The 23721-nt window shown below is 47.4% G+C and overlaps 1 protein-coding gene across 4 annotated transcripts in view; it reads right to left on the bottom strand.

The window, feature by feature from the left end:
- Nucleotides 1-23721, bottom strand: part of LOC138473324 (deleted in malignant brain tumors 1 protein-like) — a 633955-nt gene that overhangs the window by 152791 nt on the left and 457443 nt on the right. For 3 of the 4 annotated variants that reach the window (XM_069611990.1, XM_069611992.1, XM_069611991.1), the window contains 2 exons: nt 16048-16074; nt 8769-8919 (listed from right to left, as the gene is read on the bottom strand). The exons of the other annotated variant lie outside the window; for it this stretch is intronic. In XM_069611990.1, coding sequence (XP_069468091.1) covers nt 8769-8919; nt 16048-16074 — 178 coding nt within the window. The remainder of the gene's footprint in view (nt 1-8768; nt 8920-16047; nt 16075-23721) is intronic. 4 annotated transcript variants of the gene reach the window in all.

Genomic DNA, 23721 nt, shown 5'->3' with positions numbered 1-23721 from the left:
AAGTGCATTATGCAGTTGAAGGCAACCTATAAAGTGCGAGTTCCATACACAATAAAGTGCATCGTGCAATAAAAAGCAGCCATAACCTTCAGTAATACAGTTATTGACCTAATACTCAGATACCTTGTACAGTTGATGTGAGTCCCAAAAACCTGTCACGGCCAGAACTATTGCAGTGGTTGTGCCAGAAAAACAACATTCCCACACAAATCTGTGTGTCATCTGCAGAGGTCAAGTCATCATATTTCTTAAAATAATTCCACCTTTTAACTTGAACCCCAGCAAAGGTTGTTACAAGATGTCTGAGTGCTTCTTATGCAGTTCTACTTGATCGAGGGCCAATGACCCATATCAAATCATTATTTCCTCAGTTGGAAAAAGATTCCAGCGGAAATACAAGAAGCTTCTTCTTGTTTGCCTATTTGGATGCATAGAAAGATATGGGGCCACCTTTCTTATGGTCCCCATTCAAATGGTTCAAAGGTCGGTGGGACACAGTATAGGACCAATCAAGTTGGCATATAAACTTTTTACTTGGCATGGGTTAGTGACCAGATCTGAAGTCGCCGATCCAACCGTCATAAGTTGCACTATACAAAACGATGAAATATTATTGTTGTTGAATCTGTCCCCCTTTGTTTGCAGGATTGTATTAAATCAACAAAGATTTATTAACAGAATTTACCATTTTCCTGCATAGGCTTCGATATTTCCAGCACGCCCTGTCTTTTAGGGAATACATTCCAAGCTCATACCTAATGGCAGAGATTGGTACATTATGTCAAACTTGGAGGACCTTCCTCCACAGTATTCCTCTATTAAAGGTTCCTGTCTGATACTGTGACTGCACTGGTTACCTGGCCCCTTCTGATCTAGGGCCCAAGCCCTGCCAGTTGCCCACCTGCACTGCCCCCCTGGCAACCCATTCACCTGGGGACTGTTTTCTGTATCCCTACAGTCCCCCTACCAGCACTTATGTCTGCACTCACCCTGCACTTCCCACCTGCTGGCCGCTCTTTTATTTATCTTGCTTATTTATTATCCCATGTACTGCACTTTCCCCTCCCCTTTCCCCCTTCCCTTACACTTGCCCGATCTGAATGACACTTGGCCTAGTAGGATCGTTGTCTGTATTCCCTCTGTTACCCCTCCCTTGCCTCGTCGCGTCTTGAACCACCTGTGTATAGGCGCGTTATATATGCCATATCATATCATAAAGACACATATTCTAAAACCTAGATTTCCTTCAATTCAATCCCGTACAATATTTTAGGGACAAGCTTACCTTCAAAGAATCTTAATACTGGGCGCAGGGTGTATTTACCGTATTTGAGGTCAATTCAACGTAGCTGTTTGACAAGATAGTCATGTGTATTTGTAGTTGATCGTTACTGAAAGACCGCGCAGAGGTGGTCTTCAAAGTGGGTCTAATTGCCCGGGCAAGAGACCCCAAAGCCCAGACAAACAGACAGAGATCATGAAAGTGCAGCCATGCACCAAAAAAAGGGGCCAACAGCACCACTGGTAAGCACCCGAAAATGATCACCTATCTATCTACCGCAGTGCTGCTCCCCCCAACCTCGGGCTTGTGTCGACAATATAATATTGTCTCCTTTTACTAATTCTAGAATGGGTTACGAGCCCATAGTGGGCACACCACTCCTTTATGATCGATAATGATGGCTCATTGCTGAACCTCTATCCCAACTTGAAGCGCAATTCGCTGGGCCAGAATCAAGCAAAGTATAACGGCAACAGCTTTGTAGGCGTTGACCTGTCAGCCAGCCCTAACCTCGCAGCCTTGGCCTCTAGTCCAAAGACCTCAGGTGAGGAAAGCGCATGCGTGGAAGCCGCGACTGCCGCCCGAACGATGACTCTCTAATGGCAATGGGGCCTTATGCCGCCCTATCAACCCACTTAAATTCCATCCTCTCTAAAGTGGAGCCGCTATTCTCTCTTTGCACAAACTTTGCAGCAGAACAAGAACTAAAATATGTCATCGGAAAAGTAGATCAAATTCTCTGACGTCCCTTCGATTCACCTCGCCACCATTCAGAAGGACACCTTAACCATAACAGCGGCAACAGAAGAGGACGCCATTGGGGCTGAGCGCCTTGAGATGTCTCTCTTAGGCAGACCATCCAAGCAGCGAAATGGTTGAGAGCAAAGACTGGTTAAAGTAAACAATTCAAGTAAACTTAGGAGAGTGGAGTTCACCAACGAGACGAAATGCACTGTGAAGCCCAAACGATCTGCCTCTTTAAACCCAACTATCATTTCTAAAGATTTGGGCAATGGTAATACAAGACAGGCTGAATTTAGGGGTCCTATTGTCAAATGGATAAGGAGCAAAACTGAGGTTGTGAGCAAGAAACAAGAAGATCAGATGCAAGGAATTGGGCGACCTGGTAATGGAGCCGAAATCAGCACTATGAACAACACTCAAAGAGCTACCAGTTCCATCCCCAGTAGCATGCCTGTCCCCTTACCTACACAGCACACACGGCAACAGACCCCCATACAGACTGCCCAAGCCACTGTTCGAAGCCCCTGCATGATTCAAGGTCACTAATATCTCTCAGACAATTGGTCAAATTGGAGGAACAGTCCCCATCGGCTGCTAGCCCCTTCCTAAATCGATCCAGACTACTGGCAATATGGAAGGATATCCTCTGGCTTTCTTGAGTTAAAAGTAGTGATCTACTATGCATGGAACTGCCAACGTGGGACAGCCCCACAAACGGGGCACTTATCAAACTGGCCTCATCTGCCACTGCATCTCTATTCTGTGCTCTTTCATCAGCACTACGCGAGCTGGGATTTAAACTGACGGTATGTCACGACGACAATGAGCCATAAGGTACAGTAGTTATACTCCCCAGGACTGCTTGACTCACAGCATTAATTTCTAGTAAGACTACTAGTGATCAAGGGTTCCTCAGACAATTGCAAGGAGAATCTCACTTTCGTGGAATCGCCCCCACCTCATGTACGGACACCACAGGAATTTCCATTACACTTTTGTCACACGTCCCCTTATCCGATGCCTCTATAAGAGGCATTTGATGTGTTTGATTCAATAAAAAACTCTTCAAATTAGTGTGTACATTAAGATTTTCAAATTTAAATAAACGTGATTCCAACATAACTGAGTGTGACGTGGTCTCCGTCTTAGTCCCTCGTAGAGAGAAACCGATATACCTAGTACTTGATTTATTCCAGTTAAAATGTCGGGCTGTAGATCTTCAGTGGGGTTTCAGTGGGGTTGGCCGGTTTAGTCAATTCCGTTGGCAGCGCACCCAACCGAGGCCGTCGAGGAGTAGGAAGAAAGGGTGAAGAAGAAAACTCATTGTTTGAAGATTGCTTGGAAACGAGTTCCGGTGGGGGTCCAACATAAACCTGTCCTCATTGTGCATAGGCACCTCTATGGGTACTTCTAATGTCCGTGCAGTTGCCAATTCAACTCGTGGAAATGCTGTGTCTGCGACCATGCCTTGACTATCTTAGGCAGGCTGTGATGTTGCAACACCACGGAACGCAGAGAAATATTCCGTCATTGTCCTATAAGTGGGTATTGTTGGTAAAGGCAAGTGCACTGCGCCACAAGAAGTCACTTCTCCCCCCGTAACACCCCAGTGCAACATTCGTTCACCCTGCACACAGTGCAAGGGAGAGCGCATATGCGGGGGTACTTCTTGTGGGATAAAATTCCCTGGTGATGGCGGGAGTGGAAGACTTAATGACCAGTAACATTTCCAAGTCAGTAACAGCAACAAAGTTTGCAGAAGAAGTCAAAGGCCTTACGTTCCCACTACGAAGATCGTACATAGGGGAAGGAGCAGTGTAGAGAAAGTTCCACAAAACAGAAGTAATAATAAGTCATCTCTTTTTATTAATAATGACGATTCCTCAAAATAGCAAATAAGCAATAAGTGGCCGCCTTACCGCCAAACTGCGCAACTGCCAATACACTCAACTGCACTCACGATCTTGCGCGCTATCGTGCGGTGGGAGTGGTTAAGTAGATCCGTTCAGGCAGACTGTAGTATCCGAGCCGGCTGCTCCCAGGCAAGCCCAATCAAATGCAGCAATGCTGAATAAGCTCTGTGGGATCCAATGCACAGTAAAGTTCACCAACGTCAGTGCTTCAATGCATGTAAAGAATAACGTGTAGCAGGGAGAGTATGCTCTGCCCAACTGCCAATACACTCAACCACACTCCCGATCGCGCAATGGGTCTTAATGCGTGTTTGGTGGCAAGAGTTAGGTTTGGAAAGGATGGAGAGCTGGCAAACTTAACTGATGTAAACAAGGGGGTGCAAGAAGGCCTCATCCTGCTCCCCCCTCCTGTTTAAACTTTATGTCGATTCTTTGAGTTCTTCTTTGCAAAAAGAAATGGCATTTCACGTTGCACGTTTTGGCAACAGGTGAGTGTGTGTTCTCCGTTATGTGGACGATGCACTCTTGTCAGTCAGAACCCAGAATGCTCTACAGGTCCTGGTGGATTCTTATACAAGTTAAATGGAAGCGTTGGAATAAATATAAGTTTAAATGCATTATATTAAAGGGTCGGTAATTACATCCCTCTAACCACTTCTGGGCCTATGGTTTTTTAAGAATCTCACCTGGAATGCTCCTATTGGTAGTCAGAAGGTCAAGGTGGCTCAGGGTAATAGTGGGATTCAGTTACTTTAACATAGGGCAATATCCACTAGACTATATGCTGAGCACATACACAGCTTGGTTATGCTGACCACATACACAGCTAAATCCATTGCTGCTGCTGGTTATGCTGACCACATACACAGCTAAGTCCAATACTGCCGGTCCAATGCTGCCGGTGGTTATGCTGACCACATACACAGCTAAGTCCATTGCTGCTGCTGGTTATGCTGACCACATACACAGCTAAATCCATTGCTGCTGCTGGGTATGCTGACCACATACACAGCTAAGTCCATTGCTGCCGGTGGTTATGCTGAGCACATGCACAGCTAAGTCCATTGCTGCCGGTGGTTATGCTGACCACATACACAGCTAAGTCCATTGCTGCCGGTGGTTATGCAAACCACATGCACAGCTAAGTCCATTGCTGCCGGTGGTTATGCTGACCACATACACAGCTAAATCCATTGCTGCCGGTGGTTATGCTGACCACATGCACAGCTAAGTCCATTGCTGCCGGTGGTTATGCTGACCACATACACAGCTAAATCCATTGCTGCCGGTGGTTATGCTAACCACATGCACAGCTAAGTCCATTGCTGCCGGTGGTTATGCTGACCACATACACAGCTGAATCCATTGCTGCCAGTGGTTAGGCTGAGCACATACACAGCTAAGTCCATTGCTGCCGGTGGTTATGCTGAGCACATACACAGCTAAGTCCATTGCTGCTGGTGGTTATGGGGCGAAGGTGTGTGGCCTTCACGATACAAGAGATTTACAGATTGTTGGGAATACCTTTCTGCGCCAACTACTGGGTGTCCCGCAATCAACTACAACTGATAGCTTTCGTATGGAGCGTGGTTTATTGTATGTCCCTGATTATGTCTGGATGAGACCAATGTTTCTTAGTTTTGGCTTATATGTGGCACTTAAGCACCACCTATAAGCCAAAATGATTGCGGTGGAGGCTGCGCCGACCCGTGTAGAGGAATAGTACCCCCGGCGGTAAAATCAGGTAAGTCTATGGGGGGTAACTTATACTCCCTCTGTTTATTCCCTTGGCTCACCTTGCTGTTCCTGTGTTCCCCTTAGGTGCCGGAGTGCGGCGGGAACATGCAGAAGGATGCAGTGGATTGTGAAGATGCTGCGAAGGCCGGTGAGTTCAGCGCGGCGCTGCAGCAGGCGAGGCGACACGCATAAAATAACTTCTTTCTTCCAGCTCGAAGGCACGGTGGATCGGGAATTCAGGTAAGGATCAAAGTTATTGCTCTTGTTCTAACCTTTTCTCCCTCTTTCTCCCTCTTTCTAGGAGCTCCAGACTCGAGGCGGGCATGGCAGAAGACTGGATGCAGACCTGCAGGCACGGTGAGCGTTAAGCTGCTGGATGCAGAATAACGCGAAGCCTGTGCTGCTCCTCGGGCGTGGTTTAAATAGCCTCCAAAGTAGTCCCAGGTAAGTATTCCTCCTTGACCCCACCTGAGGAAAAAATAGTCCCTAGGTAAAGTAGTCCCTTCCAAGCCTCTTTTGGCTTGGAGCTCTTGCAGCATGGTCTGCTTCAGGTAAGTTTGCAGCATTGTCTGCATCAGGTAAGTTTTAATCTATGAGCCTGGCGCCTATGGCGCCAGGACTGACTCTCCATACGAGCCTGGCGCCATAGACGCCAGGACTGCACCCAAATAACCCCTAGCAGGGGTTGTTGGGCTTGCTTGGAATAACTTGATGCCTGCTTCCGGGGTTGCTGGACTTGGACTGGGTCCCCGGGGGTAGGCATCATGACACTTTGGTTAGTTACTAGGAAGGAGGATGTGGCCAATGGACTCTGGTTAGTTACTAGGAAGGAGGATGTTGCCAATGGACTTTGGTTAGTTACTATGAAGGAGGATGTTTCCAATGGACTTTGGTTAGTTACTATGAAGGAGGATGTTTCCAATGGGCTTTGGTTAGTTACCAGGAAGGAAAATGTGGACAATGGACTCTGGTTAGTTACTAGGAAGGAAAATGTGGACAATGGACTCTGGTTAGTTACTAGGAAGGAGGATGTTGCCAATGGACTTTGGTTAGTTACTAAGAAGGGGGATGCAGCCAATGGCCCACAGCCTTGTTTACTAAATGATGCCACATGGACATTTACCATGGCTGATGGCCAGGGCCTCTAGGTTCTGGAAAGATATGGCCTAACAAAACCCTTGAAATCAGTGAAAAAACATTAGCTAAGACAAAGTTCACTGCAGGGATCAACATTGATATCAAAAATGTAATCATGGGAGACGTCTAAATCGGCGAAGGACTCAAGGTAACAATTGTCGCTTCTCACACCTTTAGAATTTCCTGTTTTTTTGTTGCGATAAATTGGATCACTTTAACTCTGCGTTAAATAAGCTTTCTTCACTGAAAATATATGCATGTATACAATTGAAAAAGTGAGCTTCTTGAAAAGTGCAGTGGTCACATGGGTAACAGGTGAATCGGTCCTGGTTTGATAAATCCACACCAGTTCTCCAATACAAGTCTATACAGAAATGGATGTAGAATATGCTCAAGTGAAGGAACAGCTGATGGCTGCTACCAATATCTACACCGGAGGGTGTCAATATAATTGTTCTTTTATAACACGCTTCATACCAACAAGTCTTTTTTAAGCACGGTTCGACGTTCATCCATCGGCCGTTTTTCTTTCGCTGCACTTTTTGTCGAAAATGTTTTGCTGAAAAAAATCATCGGACAATATGCAGGGGCGGGTAAGGGCATATAAAGGATAGGGTGGGGTGGGGTATAGGAAATAAATAATGCAGGAGGGTGCGTTTGGGGGAACCCTCCAACCAAAAAAATAAAAAATTCAATGCATTTTTCAGCAACAAAAAAAGCTGGGGATGAATGAACATAAGCACGAGATCGGGATTTGAACCTGTGTTGCGCTGCATTGTCTTGCTTTGAAGACAAACGCGTTGCCCCCGAGCTGTCCTTCCTCCAACAGTATAACAACTGTCCTGTGTTTTCTACTGGCAAACAAGCTTTGGTGGGAAACGTGTGGGGGAGTGGGTATTGGGATACAAGTGAATAGGTTTATGGCATTTTGTTTGTTCATTGGAACAGTGAGGTTTGCAGATTAACCGATGCAGCGAATGCCCATAGACGCGCCGGACCCCAGGTAAGTGGGAGGACCGTGGGGCGCTTGAGGCTTGTGCGCATTTTCTAGAGTTCCCCGGGGTGTGAAGCGTTTGGGACACTAATAATGGGATTAACCCTTTGTGTGGTTGAGCCTCTAGCTGTCTTGGGTATGGCTTCCGGTGGAGGGAGCTGTGTCGGTGGTGGTATCGCCATGTCATAGGTCTACTTTCTTTTGACTTAAGCGTTGGTGAGGTTGCTGGGTCTTTCATGGGGTTTGTACGCAAGGCATTGGTACACCGTGTTTCTATTTCTGTTGTAAATGCTTCAGAAGGTTCTCGTGGGGCCTTTGATTTCTAAGAGATGGAATATGTGAAGGCGGTATTTATGGTGGCCCTGGGCATGCATATGATTCCATGGAAGCACACTCATCATTGAGGGAGAATGATACATGACCCCCGGGGAAACGAAAATACTTGGAGCTCTAAAGTTTTAGAAATTGACCTTCAAAGGACGCATCTCAGAACCCCAAAAACTCACCAGCCATGGCAAAGGCACTTCACCTCTCAGCTGGCCAAACAATGTCAGTAGTGTAGTCCCCCTTCACACAGGACCAGCGAACCCACTTTCCAGAGATCTTTCTCTGTTCTTCCACCCTTCTCTTTCACCCGCTTGATCCCGGATCCCTTTCTGGTTAGGTTTGAATCTTTGAGGCCATTTTCACTGCTCTGTTGGGAATGACAGAGAACCAATTGTGGATAGCCCCCCGCCCTCCTCATACATAAGGTGCTGTAAATCCTAAACAATAGGTACATTGGCATTGCAATGATGTCATTATCTCTGCCCCCATGGACTCCGCACCCCAAAACGTGTACTAGATAAGAAAAGGACACATCTCCAAGGATATCTAAGGGTAATACATTGCTTTAACCACAGGTGTAAACCACATTACTAAAGAGGGGAAGGGACCTAAGACAGGCTCCTGTTTTACTTACTGCATGTCAAGGATGTTGACGCGGATGCAGGAAGGTTCCTCCACGTGTATCTGCCATACACAATATGCATTGTTAGGATAACTCAGGGGATAATTGGGGCTGGTAAACATCCCTGAAGGTTGAGACAGGATCCCACCACAGGAAGAGCTGCCTGTCAACAGAAAGGAAAAAACAGAGATGTACTGCACAGGTAAGGGAGGGGGTCACTTCCCTTAGGATTAGCTACTGGGAAACCATAAGTCAACTGGAGAAGGAAAACACCTGAAAACACCTGAAAACACCTGAAGAGGTCAAACCTGTAGTCAGTGCTCATGAAATACCAGCGTCGGGCACATCATTCTATGGTGGAATTCTGGATGTACCCGGTGGGCAGCTCTCTAAACATTGGCTGGTTTCTGAAACCGGCATTAAAGGTTGTGAGATATTGTTTTTTTGTAGAAATTCTCTGACACTGATCAAGTCCCAGAGAAAGGTTTGACAGCAGCTGTGAAGTTGGGCTTCTCACCATTGGAGGGAGCGGGTATCCCTGGATTTCCTGCACCTGCTACAGGGAGCACTGTGGAACTTTGCCCTTTACATGGGGCTGATACATGGGGATGGGTCTGAAATTACCTCACTCATTGCTACGGAGACATGGTCTATCAAGTGCGAAGCGCTGTAACCCCAATCTGTTCTGAGACGCACGCCGAGAGGGTTGCGTAACCGGTGGGGCGCAGGTGGATCTAGTGATGCTGTGAGTGGTGAATGTCGATGTGGTCCTGCATCCTTTGCCACTCTGTGGCGGGCCGTTCCTGATGGGAGATTGGCATTGTTCACTATGATGAGAACTTACGCCCATTGCGGATAAAGCAGGTGTTACCCGCTATCCGGAATACAGGCACGTCCAGGAGGATATGAGGTCATCACTAATATGTGTCTGCAGGGGCGCCATTTTGTAACTTAAGTGAAAGTGATTTACACAGCACACAATACAGCCTGTTGGCAGTATTGCCATTTACTGTTAACATTGCCATAACTGTTGATAACATTTACTGCTAACATATTAACGATTACTGTTGCGCAACTTAATGGCACTCATTATATCAGCCTCAACATGAGAAAGAGTAGTGACCATTCAGGCAGGAAACAAACCTGTGATCTCCAGGACACATGTGGATACATACATATCTCTACATGTGAAAAACATGGGTTTGAGATCATTGAACATGATGGAATGGCACGTCTGCGCTCATAAGTGTGGCAGAAGGGCGTCAAGCTTCAAAAGATGGCCAGAGACAGGATACACTCTCTGGTGGCAGAGTGTATCAGTAAAAGAGGGCAGGTGGGGGTTCACTAGTCAATTATCAGACAACTCGGGTCTGTAAGTTTCCTAACAATATGTCAACATTATGGGCCATTTTGATGGGGGTGAGAGAAAGCCCCAGACTGTACACACATGTTCTCGCCAGTAAAACACGAAGCATGCCACATTAGTGCGTTTACAGAACTGGGCTGGGGGATGGGGTGGTAAGTCAGCTCCCGTCTAAGCCGGGCAGTATGGAGTGGGAAGTCAGCTCCCGCCTCAGCCGGGGGGACGGAGTAAAAAGTCAGCTCTTGCCTCAGCCGGGGGGCACGGAGTGGAAAGTCAGCTCCTGCCTCAGCCAGGGGGAAGGAGTGGAAATTTAGCTCCCGCCTCAGCCGGGGGGTACGGAGTGGAAAGTCAGCTCTTGCCTCAGCCGGGGGGCACGGAGTGGAAAGTCAGCTCCTGCCTCAGCCGGGGGGGGGGGGGGTGGAGTGGAAAGTCAGCTCGCGCCTCAGCCGGCAGCTCTGTGCTGCAATTACCTGTGCCCCTCTGCCGGAATTGCCTTTATATGCGGGCAAGGATGCTGGAATCCCAAATGATTACACCCATTCTTTTGCACCTGCAGAATCCAGGGATCCATGTTAATGCCTCCTGCCATACATGTAAATGATACTTGTTTGTGTAGTGCATGTAAAAGGCACACACACACGGGATTGTCCAGATTTCGGTGCCTCAACTGCGCCCCTTCTGAAAAACAATCAAAAGTACCTGGTGAGGTCTGCGGACATGTCTGTGTTCGCGGCTGTGGTCCTTTCTGGGGCCTTTGCTTTCTGCATTTAAGAGGGCCGGGGAGAGTAGCAAACAAAATATGATAATCATTTGGGATGGCCAAAGAGCCTATATGTGCAACACCTTACCTTCTCCAGCAGGTGGGAAAATGGTGGGTTCAAGTGAATCAGGAGTTACCAAATGCCAATGAAAAAAGATGACTGACAGGAAGGATTGGCAATCTCTTTGGGCCCTTCAGCACTCGCCTCTCAGTCTGACCTCTTTATTCAACCTGGGTGTTCCCTACCCAATCTCATGACTCTGCTCAATGCTCGTCCTTCAGTTTGGACTCTCGTTACTCCCTCCAGATCTTCCCTACACAGTCTCATGACTCTACACAAAGCTTGTCCTTCAGTATGTACTCTCGCTACTCCCCCCAGATCTTCCCTACACAGTTTCATGACTCTACTCAATGCTCGTCCTTCAGTATGTACTCTCGCTACTCCCCTCAGATCTTCCCTACACAGTTTCATTACTCTACTCAGCGCTCCTCCTTCAGTATGGACTCTCGCTACTCCCTCCAGATCTTCGCTACACAATTTTATGACTCTGCTCAATGCTCGTCCTTCAGTATGGACTCTTGCTACTCCCCCCAGATCTTCCCTACACAGTTTCATGACTCTACTCAATGCTCGTCCTTCAGTATGGACTCTTGCTACTCCCTCCAGATCTTCCCTACACAGTCTCATGACTCTACTCAAAGCTTGTCCTTCAGTATGTACTCTCGCTACTCCCCCCAGATCTTCCCTACATAGTTTCATGACTCTTCTCAATGCTCGTCCTTCAGTATGTACTCTCGCTACTCCCCCCAGATCTTCCCTACACAGTTTCATGACTCTACTCAATGCTCGTCCTTCAGTATGGACTCTCGCAACTCCCTCCAGATCTTCCCTACACAGTCTCATGACTCTACTCTAAGCTTGTCCTTCAGTATGTACTCTCGCTACTCCCCCCAGATCTTCCCTACACAGTTTCATGACTCTACTCAATGCTCGTCCTTCAGTATGGACTCTCGTTAATCCCTCCAAATCTTCCCTACACAGTCTCATGACTCTACTCAAAGCTTGTCCTTCAGTATGGACTCTCGTTACTCCCTCCAGATCTTCCCTACACAGTCTCATGACTCTACTCAAAGCTTGTCCTTCAGTATGTACTCTCGCTACTCCCCCAGATCTTCCCTACACAATTTCATGACTCTACTCAATGCTCGTCCTTCAGTATGGACTCTTGCTACTCCGTCCAGATCTTCCCTACACAGTTTCATGACTCTACTCAATGCTCGTGCTTCAGTATGTACTCTCGCTACTCCCCTCAGATCTTTCCTACACAGTTTCATGACTCTACTCAATGCTCGTCCTTCACTATGGACTCTTGCTACTCCCTCCAGATCTTCCCTACACAGTCTTATGACTCTACTCAAAGCTTGTCCTTCAGTATGTACTCTCGCTACTCCCCTCAGATCTTCCCTACACAGTTTCATGACTCTACTCAATGCTCGTCCTTCAGTATGTACTCTCGGTACTCCCCCCAGATCTTCCCTACACAGTTTCATGACTCTACTCAATGCTCGTCCTTCAGTATGGACTCTCGCTACTCCCTCCAGATCTTCCCTACACAGTCTCATGACTCTACTCAAAGCTTGTCCTTCAGTATGGACTCTTGCTACTCCCTCCAGATCTTCCCTACACAGTCTCATGACTCTACTCAAAGCTTGTCCTTCAGTATGTACTCTCGCTACTCCCCTCAGATCTTCCCTACACAGTTTCATGACTCTACTCAATGCTCGTCCTTCAGTATGGACTCTCGTTACTCCCTCCAGATCTTCCCTACACAGTCTCATGACTCTACTCAAAGCTTGTCCTTCATATGGACTATCGTTAGTCCCTCCAGATCTTCCCTACGCAGTCTCATGACTCTACTCAAAGCTTGTCCTTCAGTATGTACTCTCGCTACTCCCCCCAGAACTTTCCTACACAGTTTCATGACTCTACTCAATGCTCGTCCTTCAGTATGGACTTCTGCTACTCCGTCCAGATCTTCCCTACACAGTCTCATGACACTACTAAATGCTCATCCTTCAGTATGGACTTGTGCTACTCCCTCCAGATCTTCCCAACACATTCTCATTACTCTACTGATTGCTCTTCCTTCAGTATGGATTCTCACTACTCCCTCCAGATTTTCCCTACACAATATCATGACTCTACTCAATGCTCTTTCTTCAGTACGGACTCTCGCTACTCCATAAACATCTTCTGTACACAGTCTCATGATTCTACTCAAAGCTTGTATTTCAGACAGACTTTCACTAACCTCTCCAGATCTTCCCTACATACACAGTCTCATGACTCTACTCAATGCCCGTCCTTCAGAATGAACTCTCGCTACTCCCCCCACATCTACCCTACACAGTCTCAGTACTCTACTCAGTGCTTGTCCTTCAGTGTGGACTCTCGATACTCTCTCCAGATCTTCCTTAAACAGTCTGATAACTCTGCTCAGTGCTCGGCCTTCAGTATGGACTCTCGCACTCCCTCCAGATCTTCCCTACACAGTCTCATTCCTCTACTGAATGCTCTTACTACAGTATGGACTCTCGCTACTCCCTCCAGATCTTCTCTTCACAGTATCATGACTCTACTCAATGCTCGTCCTTCAGTGCAGACTCTCGCTACTCCATACAGATCTTCTGTGCACAGTCTCATGACTCTACTCAATGCTTGTCCTTCAGTGTGGACTCTTCCTACTCCCTCCAGATCTTCCCAACACAATGTTATGACTCTACTCAATGCACTTCCTTCTGTACAGACTCTCGCTACTCCCTCCAGATCTTCGCTACACAGTCTCCTGACTCCACTGAAGGCTTGTCCTTCAGAATGAACTCTCGCTACTCCCTTCAGATCTTCCCTACACAGTCTCATGACTCTACTCAATGCACGTTCTTTAGTATGGACTCTCGCTACTCCCTCCAGATCTTTGCTACACAATTTTATGACTTTACTCAGTGCACGTCCTTCAGTATAGACTCTCACTACACTCACCAGATCTTCCCTACACAGTCTCATGACTCTAATCAATGCTAGTTCTTCAGTATGGACTCTCGCTACTCCCTCCAGATCTTCGCTACACAATTTTATGACTCTACTCAGTGCACGTCCTTCAGTATAGACTCTCACTACACTCACCAGATCTTCCCTACACATTCTCAGTACTCTACTCAATGCTAGTCCTTCAGTATGGACTCTCACTACTCCCTCCAGATATTCCCTACATAGTGTTGTGGCTCCCTCCAAGAATTGCCCCTCAGGCTGACCTCTCCTTTCTCTGTTCGTCCCCAGCTATTCACTAGACAATGTCAATGGTCCATCATCTCTCTTCTCTCAGTTCTCTCTCTACTGCCTTTTCTGTTCTCTTTACAATTCTATGACTCTGTCCAAATCCTTCAGTCTGACCTCTCTTTATTAGTCCGGCCTTTCCCTACCTCGACTCAAGACTGATCTCTCTGTCTAACATCTTTCCTCCCTTCCCAACTGTTCTCTGTCCAATGCTTACCTGTCAGCCTGACCATTCAGACTCCAAACATCTGTTCCCTGCACAGTCCCAATGCTTTGCCCTGCGCTCACCCCTCACAGTGACCTCTCTCTACTGCACTTGCTGTCTCTTACTGCCTCTCTGTCTTGCTGCCCTTCATGTTGATCAGCAGTCTCACTATGTTTGTGGTTGCATCTCCCCCACCTTTTGCAAGACACTATTCAACCTCCAGTGCTTTTCCCATGGTTTCCCTTTTTGTGTGCATGATTTCATGTTTCCACCTGTTGCTGTTTAGTTTCTACTCTTCTTCAGTACTTGACATTTTTTCTTTGCGAGTCTTGGCTCGAGAATCCCACACCTGCATATGATGCAGGAATGCTTCACGTGTCCTGTCTCTAAGTCCTTCCCCTTTAGTTCTGTAATATTGCCTTATCTGTATCTACCTGAAGGTCACTCTGCCATTCCACTTTCCACTAGTGACTCCCTCTGACCCATGACTATTCAGAGATGGTCTAGTGGTGCTTGACGTCATTGGGCTCCATGGTTCCCTAATCTTCTCTGACTTCATCACTCTTAATTTGTGGATCTTCTCCTACTCCGCCATGAACCTTCTCCTGCATCATGTGGACATCTGTGACGTTACCTCTTCCCTACCTTTCTCTGGATCTTCTTAGTCGACCTCTCTGCTTCCTCCTCTCAGCTTCTCTGAACCGCCCCTTTGTGATTTCCAGGGGTGCCAGTCACTTCAAGCAGTTAACTCTAGCTCTGGTCTTAGGCATATGCCAAAAGCATTACCAGAGTCTCTGGGACAGTGGTCTACAAGCTTTGGCTCTCCAGATGTTTTTGACCGCAACTCCCATCATCCCATGTAGCATAGCCAATAGCCAAATATCATGGGGATTGTAGTCCAAAACATCTGGAGAGCCAAAGGTTGCAGACCCCTGCTCTAGGGTCTGCTCATCCACCAAAGGTTTATCTTTCTCAATAAGGGGTCCATTGAGGCGGAGATAACCGGGTCCTCATTTTCCTTCAGTTTCAGAAGTTATCCTCAGACGTGGTCTTGAGGGTGTACACCTCCCCCAGGCCTGTGACACAGGATAGCTTTGGCCCAGGTCAGGGAAAGCGTCACATGACACTGTACATGGTGCCATGAAGACCCTCTCCGGCACTTAGTAAATGCTCCTGCTCCCGCCAGCATAGATGTAGTGCTTCACCCATAGCCAGGGCTCTAGAAATGTCACTAGAGTGCCTCATCCTTTCACATGATACGTAGACATGTCTATGAGTCTTCTCCAGGTGACACGCGACTCAGCTCCTACACCCACCCAGAGGGCCTACCTGGGGTCACTTTGCCCTCCGTCTTCCCTGCTCAAGATCTGACCTGTAAAAGTGGATGCAATGCTTTCAATGAGTGCCTCGTCCTTGACCTCATACAGACTGAGGCATTACAGTCAATGAGTTCTGTGGGTGTTGCCTGTTCCCCGCGTCCATGTGACTCATCAGCCACGCACCACAGATGTGTGAGGGGGCTCGTCACACTGGAGGTCACAGATCTAATATCCCCCAGTACTGCTGTCCCGCTGAACACCAACACAGCCATGTAAGGTGCGATTCCTGAGGTCCTGAGGGGGAACATACCTGTCGTGTTGGGAGGATGCGCTGTGGCTGGAAAGGAATAAGGCAGGACACGGTAAGAAGATGGAAACATGTGATGCAGGGAAGTCATTTAAGAATCAAGGCGAAACACGCATTGGCAAAGCCAACGATGTTGACTTCTCTACAGGTACCAACTAAGCCTTTTCCAAGCACTAACATCATATGCGCAGCCACACCTACGCTTCATTAGCTTGAAACACTGCTAAAACACAAACAAGACTGGGTACCACAATAGCAAAAACTTTTGCAAAATAAGACACATTCATTCAAGGGGCCAGCGCCATCCTGTTCTCTTTCTGTTACATTGTAAGCGTGCGGAAGACATACATGTTACATGTTACGTGTAACACAGAGCAGATGCAGTTTCTTGCAGGCGAAGGCGCCTAGAGACAGCAGCACAGGCGCTAGGCAGTCTGTCAGCACTTTTTTTCACGTCTGCTTTGTAATGGCGTGTGATCACGGAGGCTTTTGTGATGCATGTATCGACTTGCACAATTGTTAGGCTATATGCTGGCACCAAAGCCCTTATACACTGCGCCAATGGGAGAAACATGGCTAACCCTACAGCACTGCCCCGGCAGCAGAAGGCAGAGCCTGATGGGTTTACTTTATGCCCCCTTCTATTTGAGAGGTCGGCTGCTTTGATCACGCGCTGCCAGGATAAGCCCAGCATACTGGAAGGGGCGCTTTAGGACCCTCGATGATGACCGCGTTTGTTGTGTCTGTCCTGTGTTGTATATAGCGTGGCACTGCCAGCAGGCACCGTCCAGGGATTGGGAAATACTGCAGCTTTGGAAAAGCCAAGAGTTGCGGCTCGTGTGTAAGCATTGCCCAGGTATTTGCATGGTTGCATTGCCTGGCCAAGATGGCAGACACTGGCAAATGGTGTGATCGCCTGGGATCATGACAGCAGTGCCTGGCTAATGCCCACCTAATGTATTCAAGCCGAGACCTGCTGGCGGTGGCAAAGCTTGGCTTTTCCAGGACTTCTGTGCAAGTGCCTTTTCTGACTTTTTCTTCCTTACTTTGCTCATTCGTGATAAGCGTCCTGCTTGTCTTCTTGCTAATCATTCTGGGATGTCAGATCATTGCTTACTTTTAAGAACAGCTAAGACTGAGGTTCTCTTTTTCCCCTCTTAATACTATTCCTTCTCCCCCTCCTTCTTTTAATGTGTTCCTCCCTCTCAACCTTCTATTTCTTCATCAGCCCCTAGAGTGGGGCTTCACCTTGACTCTGACTTGTCTTTTTCTCATCATATCTCTCTTTCTTCTCGTGCCTGTCGCTTTCATCTCTTCAATGTACGTAAAGTTTGTTCTTTTTAACTTTTGAAGCGACTAAACTATTGATTTCTTCACTCATTCTTTCTCTGTGTTTTTTATTGCCCCACTGTTTTCTTTGGTCTTCCTGCTTCCCATTTCGCACCTTTTAAGTCTGTTTTTAATGCTTCTTCTATTTGTATTTTGTTTCTTTTTTCGGACCGCAAATCTATTGTTTCCTCTTTATCTTCTCTCGGTTGGCTTCCATTTCATTCTTGTCTTAAATTCAATTTTCTCTGTCTTGTCTTTAAATCTCTTTATGGCTTTACCCCTACTTATCTTTCTTATTTCTTTCTACTCTCCTCCACGTTTACTTCGTTCTCAGTCTCAGTTTCTTCTTGTACACAGGGCGGGTGGCGACACAGGCCACTGAGCACATGGCGGGTGGCGATACAGGCCACTGAGCACAGGGCGGGTGGCGACACAAGCCACAGAACACATGGCGGATGGCGACACATGCCACTGAACACAGGGCGGATGGCGACACAAGCCACTGAACACAGGGCGGGTGGCAACACAGGCCACTGAGCACAGGGTGGGTGGCGACACAGGCCACTGAACACAGGGCGATGGCGACACAGGCCACTGAGCACATGGCGGGTGGCGACACAGGCCACTGAACACATGGCGGGTGGCGACACAGGCCACTGAGCACATAGCGGATGGCGGCACAGGCCACTGAGCACATGGCGGGTGGCGACACAGGCCACTGAACACAGGGCGGGTGGCGACACAAGCCACTGAACACAGGGCGGGTGGCAACACAGGCCACTGAGCACAGGGTGGGTGGCGACACAGGCCACTGAACACAGGGCGATGGCGACACAGCCCACTGAGCACATGGCGGGTGGCGACACAGGCCACTGAACACAGGGCGGGTGGCGACACAGGCCACTGAGCACATGGCGGGTGGCGACACAGGCCACTGAGCACAGGGCGGGTGGCGACACAGGCCACTGAACACAGGCCGGTTGGCGACACAGGCCACTGAGCACATGGCGGGTGGCGACACAGGCCACTGAACACATGGCGGGTGGCGACACAGGCCACTGAGCACATGGCGGGTGGCGACACAGGCCACTGAGCACATGGCGGGTGGCGACACAGGCCACTGAACACATGGCGGGTGGTGACACAGGCCACAGAGCACATGGCGGGTGGCGACACAGGCCACTGAGCACATGGCGGGTGGCGACACAGGCCACTGAACACATGGCGGGTGGCGACACAGGGCACTGAGCACATGGCGGGTGGCAACACAGGCCACTGAGCACATGGTGGGTGGCGACACAGGCCACTGAGCACAGGGCGGGTGGCGACACAGGCCACTGAGCTATCTAGAGGGCTGAGGGCCGAGGTAAGGTTAGATCCTGAGATGATTAGAAGGTCGCCCTGAAAGGAAACTAGTGCTGACTCTGCTTCCATCATTGATCTGAACACTGCTAGTGTGTGATTTGGGAAGTTTTAGGGTGCGTGTCTTCCAGGAATTGTCTGTGTGCATGGCTTTGTAGGAGTCGAGCTGGGTAGGCTATATTGGAGTTTGGTCAGTAGAAGTTCGGTTTCTCCGGATTTATTATGGTATTTCTTAGGAGTGGGTTCATGTGTGGTGTCTGAACAGGTCTTGGTACAATTCCAGCTTCCAGGAAAGAGTTCATCACTTTGAGAAAACATAGAATTGTGGTATCTTTAGCGTGGATATTTTCTTAGGGGCGGAGGCCTCCATAGAAGCCTGATTTGTCAGTTTCCCTCGCCTGTTTTAGTTTTTTCGTGGGGGCAGGGGTCGCCAGACAAGCCTGATTTGTTAGTTTCTTTCACCTGTTTTATTGTTTTCGTAGGGGCGGAGGTCTCCATAGAAGCCTGATTTGTTAGTTTCTTTCACCTGTTTTATTGTTTTCGTAGGGGCGGAGGTCTCCATAGAAGCCTGATTTGTTAGTTTCTTTCACCTGTTTTATTGTTTTCTTAGGGGCAGGGGTCTCCAGAGAAGCCTGATTTGTTAGTTGCTTTCACCTGTTTTATTGTTTTCTTAGGGGCAGGGGTCTCCAGAGAAGCCTGATTTGTTAGTTGCTTTCACCTGTTTTATTGTTTTCTTAGGGGCAGGGGTCTCCAGAGAAGCCTGATTTGTTAGTTGCTTTCACCTGTTTTATTGTTTTCTTAGGGGCAGGGGTCTCCAGAGAAGCCTGATTTGTTAGTTTCTTTCACCTGTTTTATTGTTTTCGTAGGGGCAGCGGTCTCCAGAGAAGCCTGATTTGTTAGTTGCTTTCACCTGTTTTATTGTTTTCTTAGGGGCAGGGGTCTCCAGAGAAGCCTGATTTGTTATTTTCTTTCACCTGTTTTATTGTTTTCGTAGGGGCAGCGGTCTCCAGAGAAGCCTGATTTGTTAGTTTCTTTCACCTGTTTTATTGTTTTCGTAGGGGCAGGGGTCTCCAGAGAAGCCTGATTTGTTAGTTTCTTTCACCTGTTTTATTGTTTTCGTGGGGGCAGGGGTCTCCAGAGAAGCCTGATTTGTTAGTTGCTTTCACCTGTTTTATTGTTTTCTTAGGGGCAGCGGTCTCCAGAGAAGCCTGATTTGATAGTTGCTTTCACCTGTTTTATGGCTTTCTTAGGAGCAGGGGTCTCCAGATAAGCCTGATTTTTATTAAGTCTGCATCTGCGCTTGGCTTGTATTGATTGAGCGAGCAGGTGTGCTTGGGTTGTCCTTGTGATGAATTGGATACTTTTCGACAACCTGTGCTGTGTCTATGGCTTTCTGGGAGTTTTTCACTTTATTTTGGAAATGGGTGTTGATAACAGACACAGTTTGTGGGGGGGTGTTGGTGTTTTTATTTTGAACACATTTTTCTGGGTAAGTTACTGGTCTGTTCTCTCTAATAGAGTTTCTTAGCTTTTGCTATTATTGCTTTGTAGCTTCGGATCAGTTGCTGATCGGCTGCCTTGTCCTGCTGGTTGTTGTTTTTACAGGGTTCGTAGCTTGGGTGCAAACACCCTCACTGTAGTCTTTTTGGTAATAAGGGTATATATTTCAAAGCTGTAAGGATGTCCAGATCTTCTTATATCCATTCCTGAGGCATCGTTATCCTTCCCTCTATGAGTGGACGGTCTGATTATTTGGGGTTTGGCTCACTATCTTGCATTATTTCTTCAAGGTCCTCCAGGTTGAGTGTGATGCAGCTTCTCCAGGCAATGGTGGTTGGTCCTTTCAGAGTCAGGAGCCTGCAAGCTGGTGCATTGATAACAAAAGGGATTATTAGGTGGTCGACCCATAGAATATGGATGGGCGCTCCAGCCACCAGGCCTGTTACACAGAAAATGACATCAGGCGCTTGTCAAGGAGAGCGTCTTGCTCCAATGACCATTTGTTTAAGCTGAACATTGCCATGTAGGAATTGAAAGATTTGACAGAGGTTTTGTTTTCTTCTTTAAACCACATGTTTACATTTCCAAGAATAATTAGGTGCTGGGGATCCACCAAGAGTTTAGATACTGTGTTGGAGAGACTTTCTGCAAAGATGCAACTGTTTGAAGGTGGTCTATAAACGAGCAGGAAGGAAAGGTTGGTTTGAAGGTCGACCATAAGATGGATGAGGAGAGTTTCAGAGTCTGGGGTGCGAGTCTGTGTTGCTGTTGACCTTCTAAAGCGTTCCTTGTGTGCCTTTGTTTTCCGCCATCCTCTGTTACCTTCTTAGTTGGCTTAGAGCATTTTGAGATAGTCTAGAATGGTTTGGCGTGTGATCCCTCTGTGGTTCTCTAATGGCCAGGATTCTATAATGAGAAGTCAGTACTTCTTTTAGGGTGAGTCTCTTGGATGTCCACTCGGTGCTTCCACAAAGAGCCACCATTGACCAGTTGCAATGTCTCTTATTGTTCTGCCTAGGGTCCCAGCTTGGTGCTGTGTGCACTGTGTCTTGAACCTGCCTCCGGTGTGCTTGTTTTTTCCTTTGTGTTAGTGGGATTCTTATTGCTAGGTGGTGTGGTTTTCTGCTTTCTTGGATGGGTTCCGTATTCAATAGTTCCAGCTTATTCCGTGCTTTCAAAAAGGGGCCTAAAGGAAGACCTTATGCAGGCCTTATGATTCTAAAAAAATTAGATAGTACCATGCAAGTTCTGGAACACCACATTCCAAATCCCTACGTCCACATATTAAAAATAGCACTCCATTCAGAGGGACATAATGGGCCATCAAAGCTGCTAGTGATAAACACCTACTGGAGCGAAAAAAGCAAAACTTGGAAGGCTATTTAAAAGACATCATGAACGCCATCGACAAGCCAATGATAGAGGACCAAGAGCAGCTGATACTCCTTAGCAGAGATCTAAACATCAAATTGCTGGATATGGAGAGGAAGATCAAAAGAACGGAACATCTAGTAGGGAAATAACAAAAATGGATGGAGGAAATGCGAATCCGAGATATGAGGATGCTAAACAGCCAGACGAGAGGCGACCTGACAGGAGCTAACACATGGCATTGTGGGAAAGCTGGAGCTTGCTTAGACTATTGTTTGTAGGTGCTAATACACTGGAATGGATAAACCCCTTCACAATTAAGAGAACAAAAAAACAGCGACCATAGCCTACTGGAAACGGAACTTGCTTGCAAATTGAGACTACTACCGAAGAGACAAGAAAAAATGGAAACAGAAGTCTCCTGGGGAAGAAATCGATTAAGGATTAAAACACAGTCAATCACACAACTGGTGCAAAAATATAAAATTGCAATAGGGAACGGTGAGGATGGGGTTGAATATAAATGGCTGCTGAAAGCATTTGAGGTCAAGTACGACTGAAATAAAGTGAAAACCATTCATAAGAAACATGCATATGATGAACTCTTAGTGGCTAGAAGGAAACAATATAGAGCTGAGCTGACACACATTAAAAAGGCCAACGCCAGTAATAAAGACGAACAATGGAGGAAGTGTCGACAAACCTCTAAAAACTGGCTCCGCTCAACTCGATTTATGAGAGCTCAGGGTGACGCCGAGAAAATGTTTGCCGCAGTGTCAACTAATAATGCAAGAAGCACGTGGGACATAATCAATAAAAGAGACCTTAACCGATCGGCAGTAGGCGTGGGTCAAACACTACACCCCGTTATTTGATGGGAAAATTAAGAAAAAAGCAACAGAAAAGGCCCCTGATGAAACTCCCTTGTCCCTAGATTTCGACAGAGAGGACATCGTAATGATGATAAAAAACTAAGTGCTTCTAGGGCAGCGGGCCCAGATGGCAAGTTCAATAAGATGCTGAAAGACAGCTGCAAGGAATGGTCAAAGTTAATTCACACATTATTACAGCAAATAAGACAATTTAGACAAATCCCCTCCTCTTGGAAAGAGGCTTATATTGTACCAATCTATAAAAAACGAGAGAGAGGGAACCCCAGGAATTATAGACCAATAGCGCTGATGGATTCCATAGGCAAACTATTTGCGTCCATCTTGTTAAGAGACCTAAAAAAATGGGCAACCCAGGCCAACATCCTGGATGTGAGACAAACTGCTTTCATCAGTGGAGTAGGAAAAGCTTTAAATGTATTCCTAATCAATCTCATGAAAGCAAACGCCTTGGAAGGAAAAAAAGCCATCTACTTAGCCTTCATTGATCTCGAACAGGCGTTCGATGGGATAAACAGGGAACGCCTGTGGCAAAAGATGGAAAAATGGGGATGCCTGAAGTACCTTTTCAAAGCCATCCAAGCCCTGTACACTGACACCACGATACAGGTCCAAACCACAGCAAATGGAGGGGTGACCAGAAAGATCGGAACATCCCATGGAATCAAGCAGGGATGTGCCTTGGCTTCCTTCCTCTTTGTTATACACATGGCGGATATGAAGACCCCGCAAGAACAGACCCGTGCATTTGCCCCTAAGATCAATGGGACTGAAGTGCCATGGATGCTGTATGCTGACGATGTGGTATTCGCAGACCAAACGCTCATCGGGCTACAGTGAAGGATTGAGGTCTTTAATAAGTACCTAAAAGACAATGGCCCTCATTACGACCCTGGCGGAGTGGGATACCGCCAGCGGTAATCGCGGCGGACCCGTCCGCCCTACTACGAGTTCCCTTAGCGCCATGGAGGTTTTCTCCGCCTGGTTTTACCGGGCGGAGAAAACCATGGCGCTAAGGGACCTCGTTGTTAATTACGCCGCCGTACTTTACGGCGGCGTAATTAACTCCTTCCCCACTCCCATTATACCCTATGGGGCAAGAATGGGAATGGGGAAGGGTAAAATGGGGATTGGGGATTTACCGCTCCGCCAAGGTCGGCATGGGGTGGTAAATCCGCCAACCCCCATGGCGCTATCGGCGGCTTTCCGCCATGCTCCGCGGTGC

This window comes from Ambystoma mexicanum, chromosome 8 (genome assembly GCF_040938575.1).
Source record: "Ambystoma mexicanum isolate Mex_15411 chromosome 8, UKY_AmexF1_1, whole genome shotgun sequence".
NCBI lineage: Eukaryota > Metazoa > Chordata > Amphibia > Caudata > Ambystomatidae > Ambystoma > Ambystoma mexicanum.
Note: the sequence above shows the minus strand (reverse complement) of the source record. Positions and strands in the feature narration are given on the sequence as shown.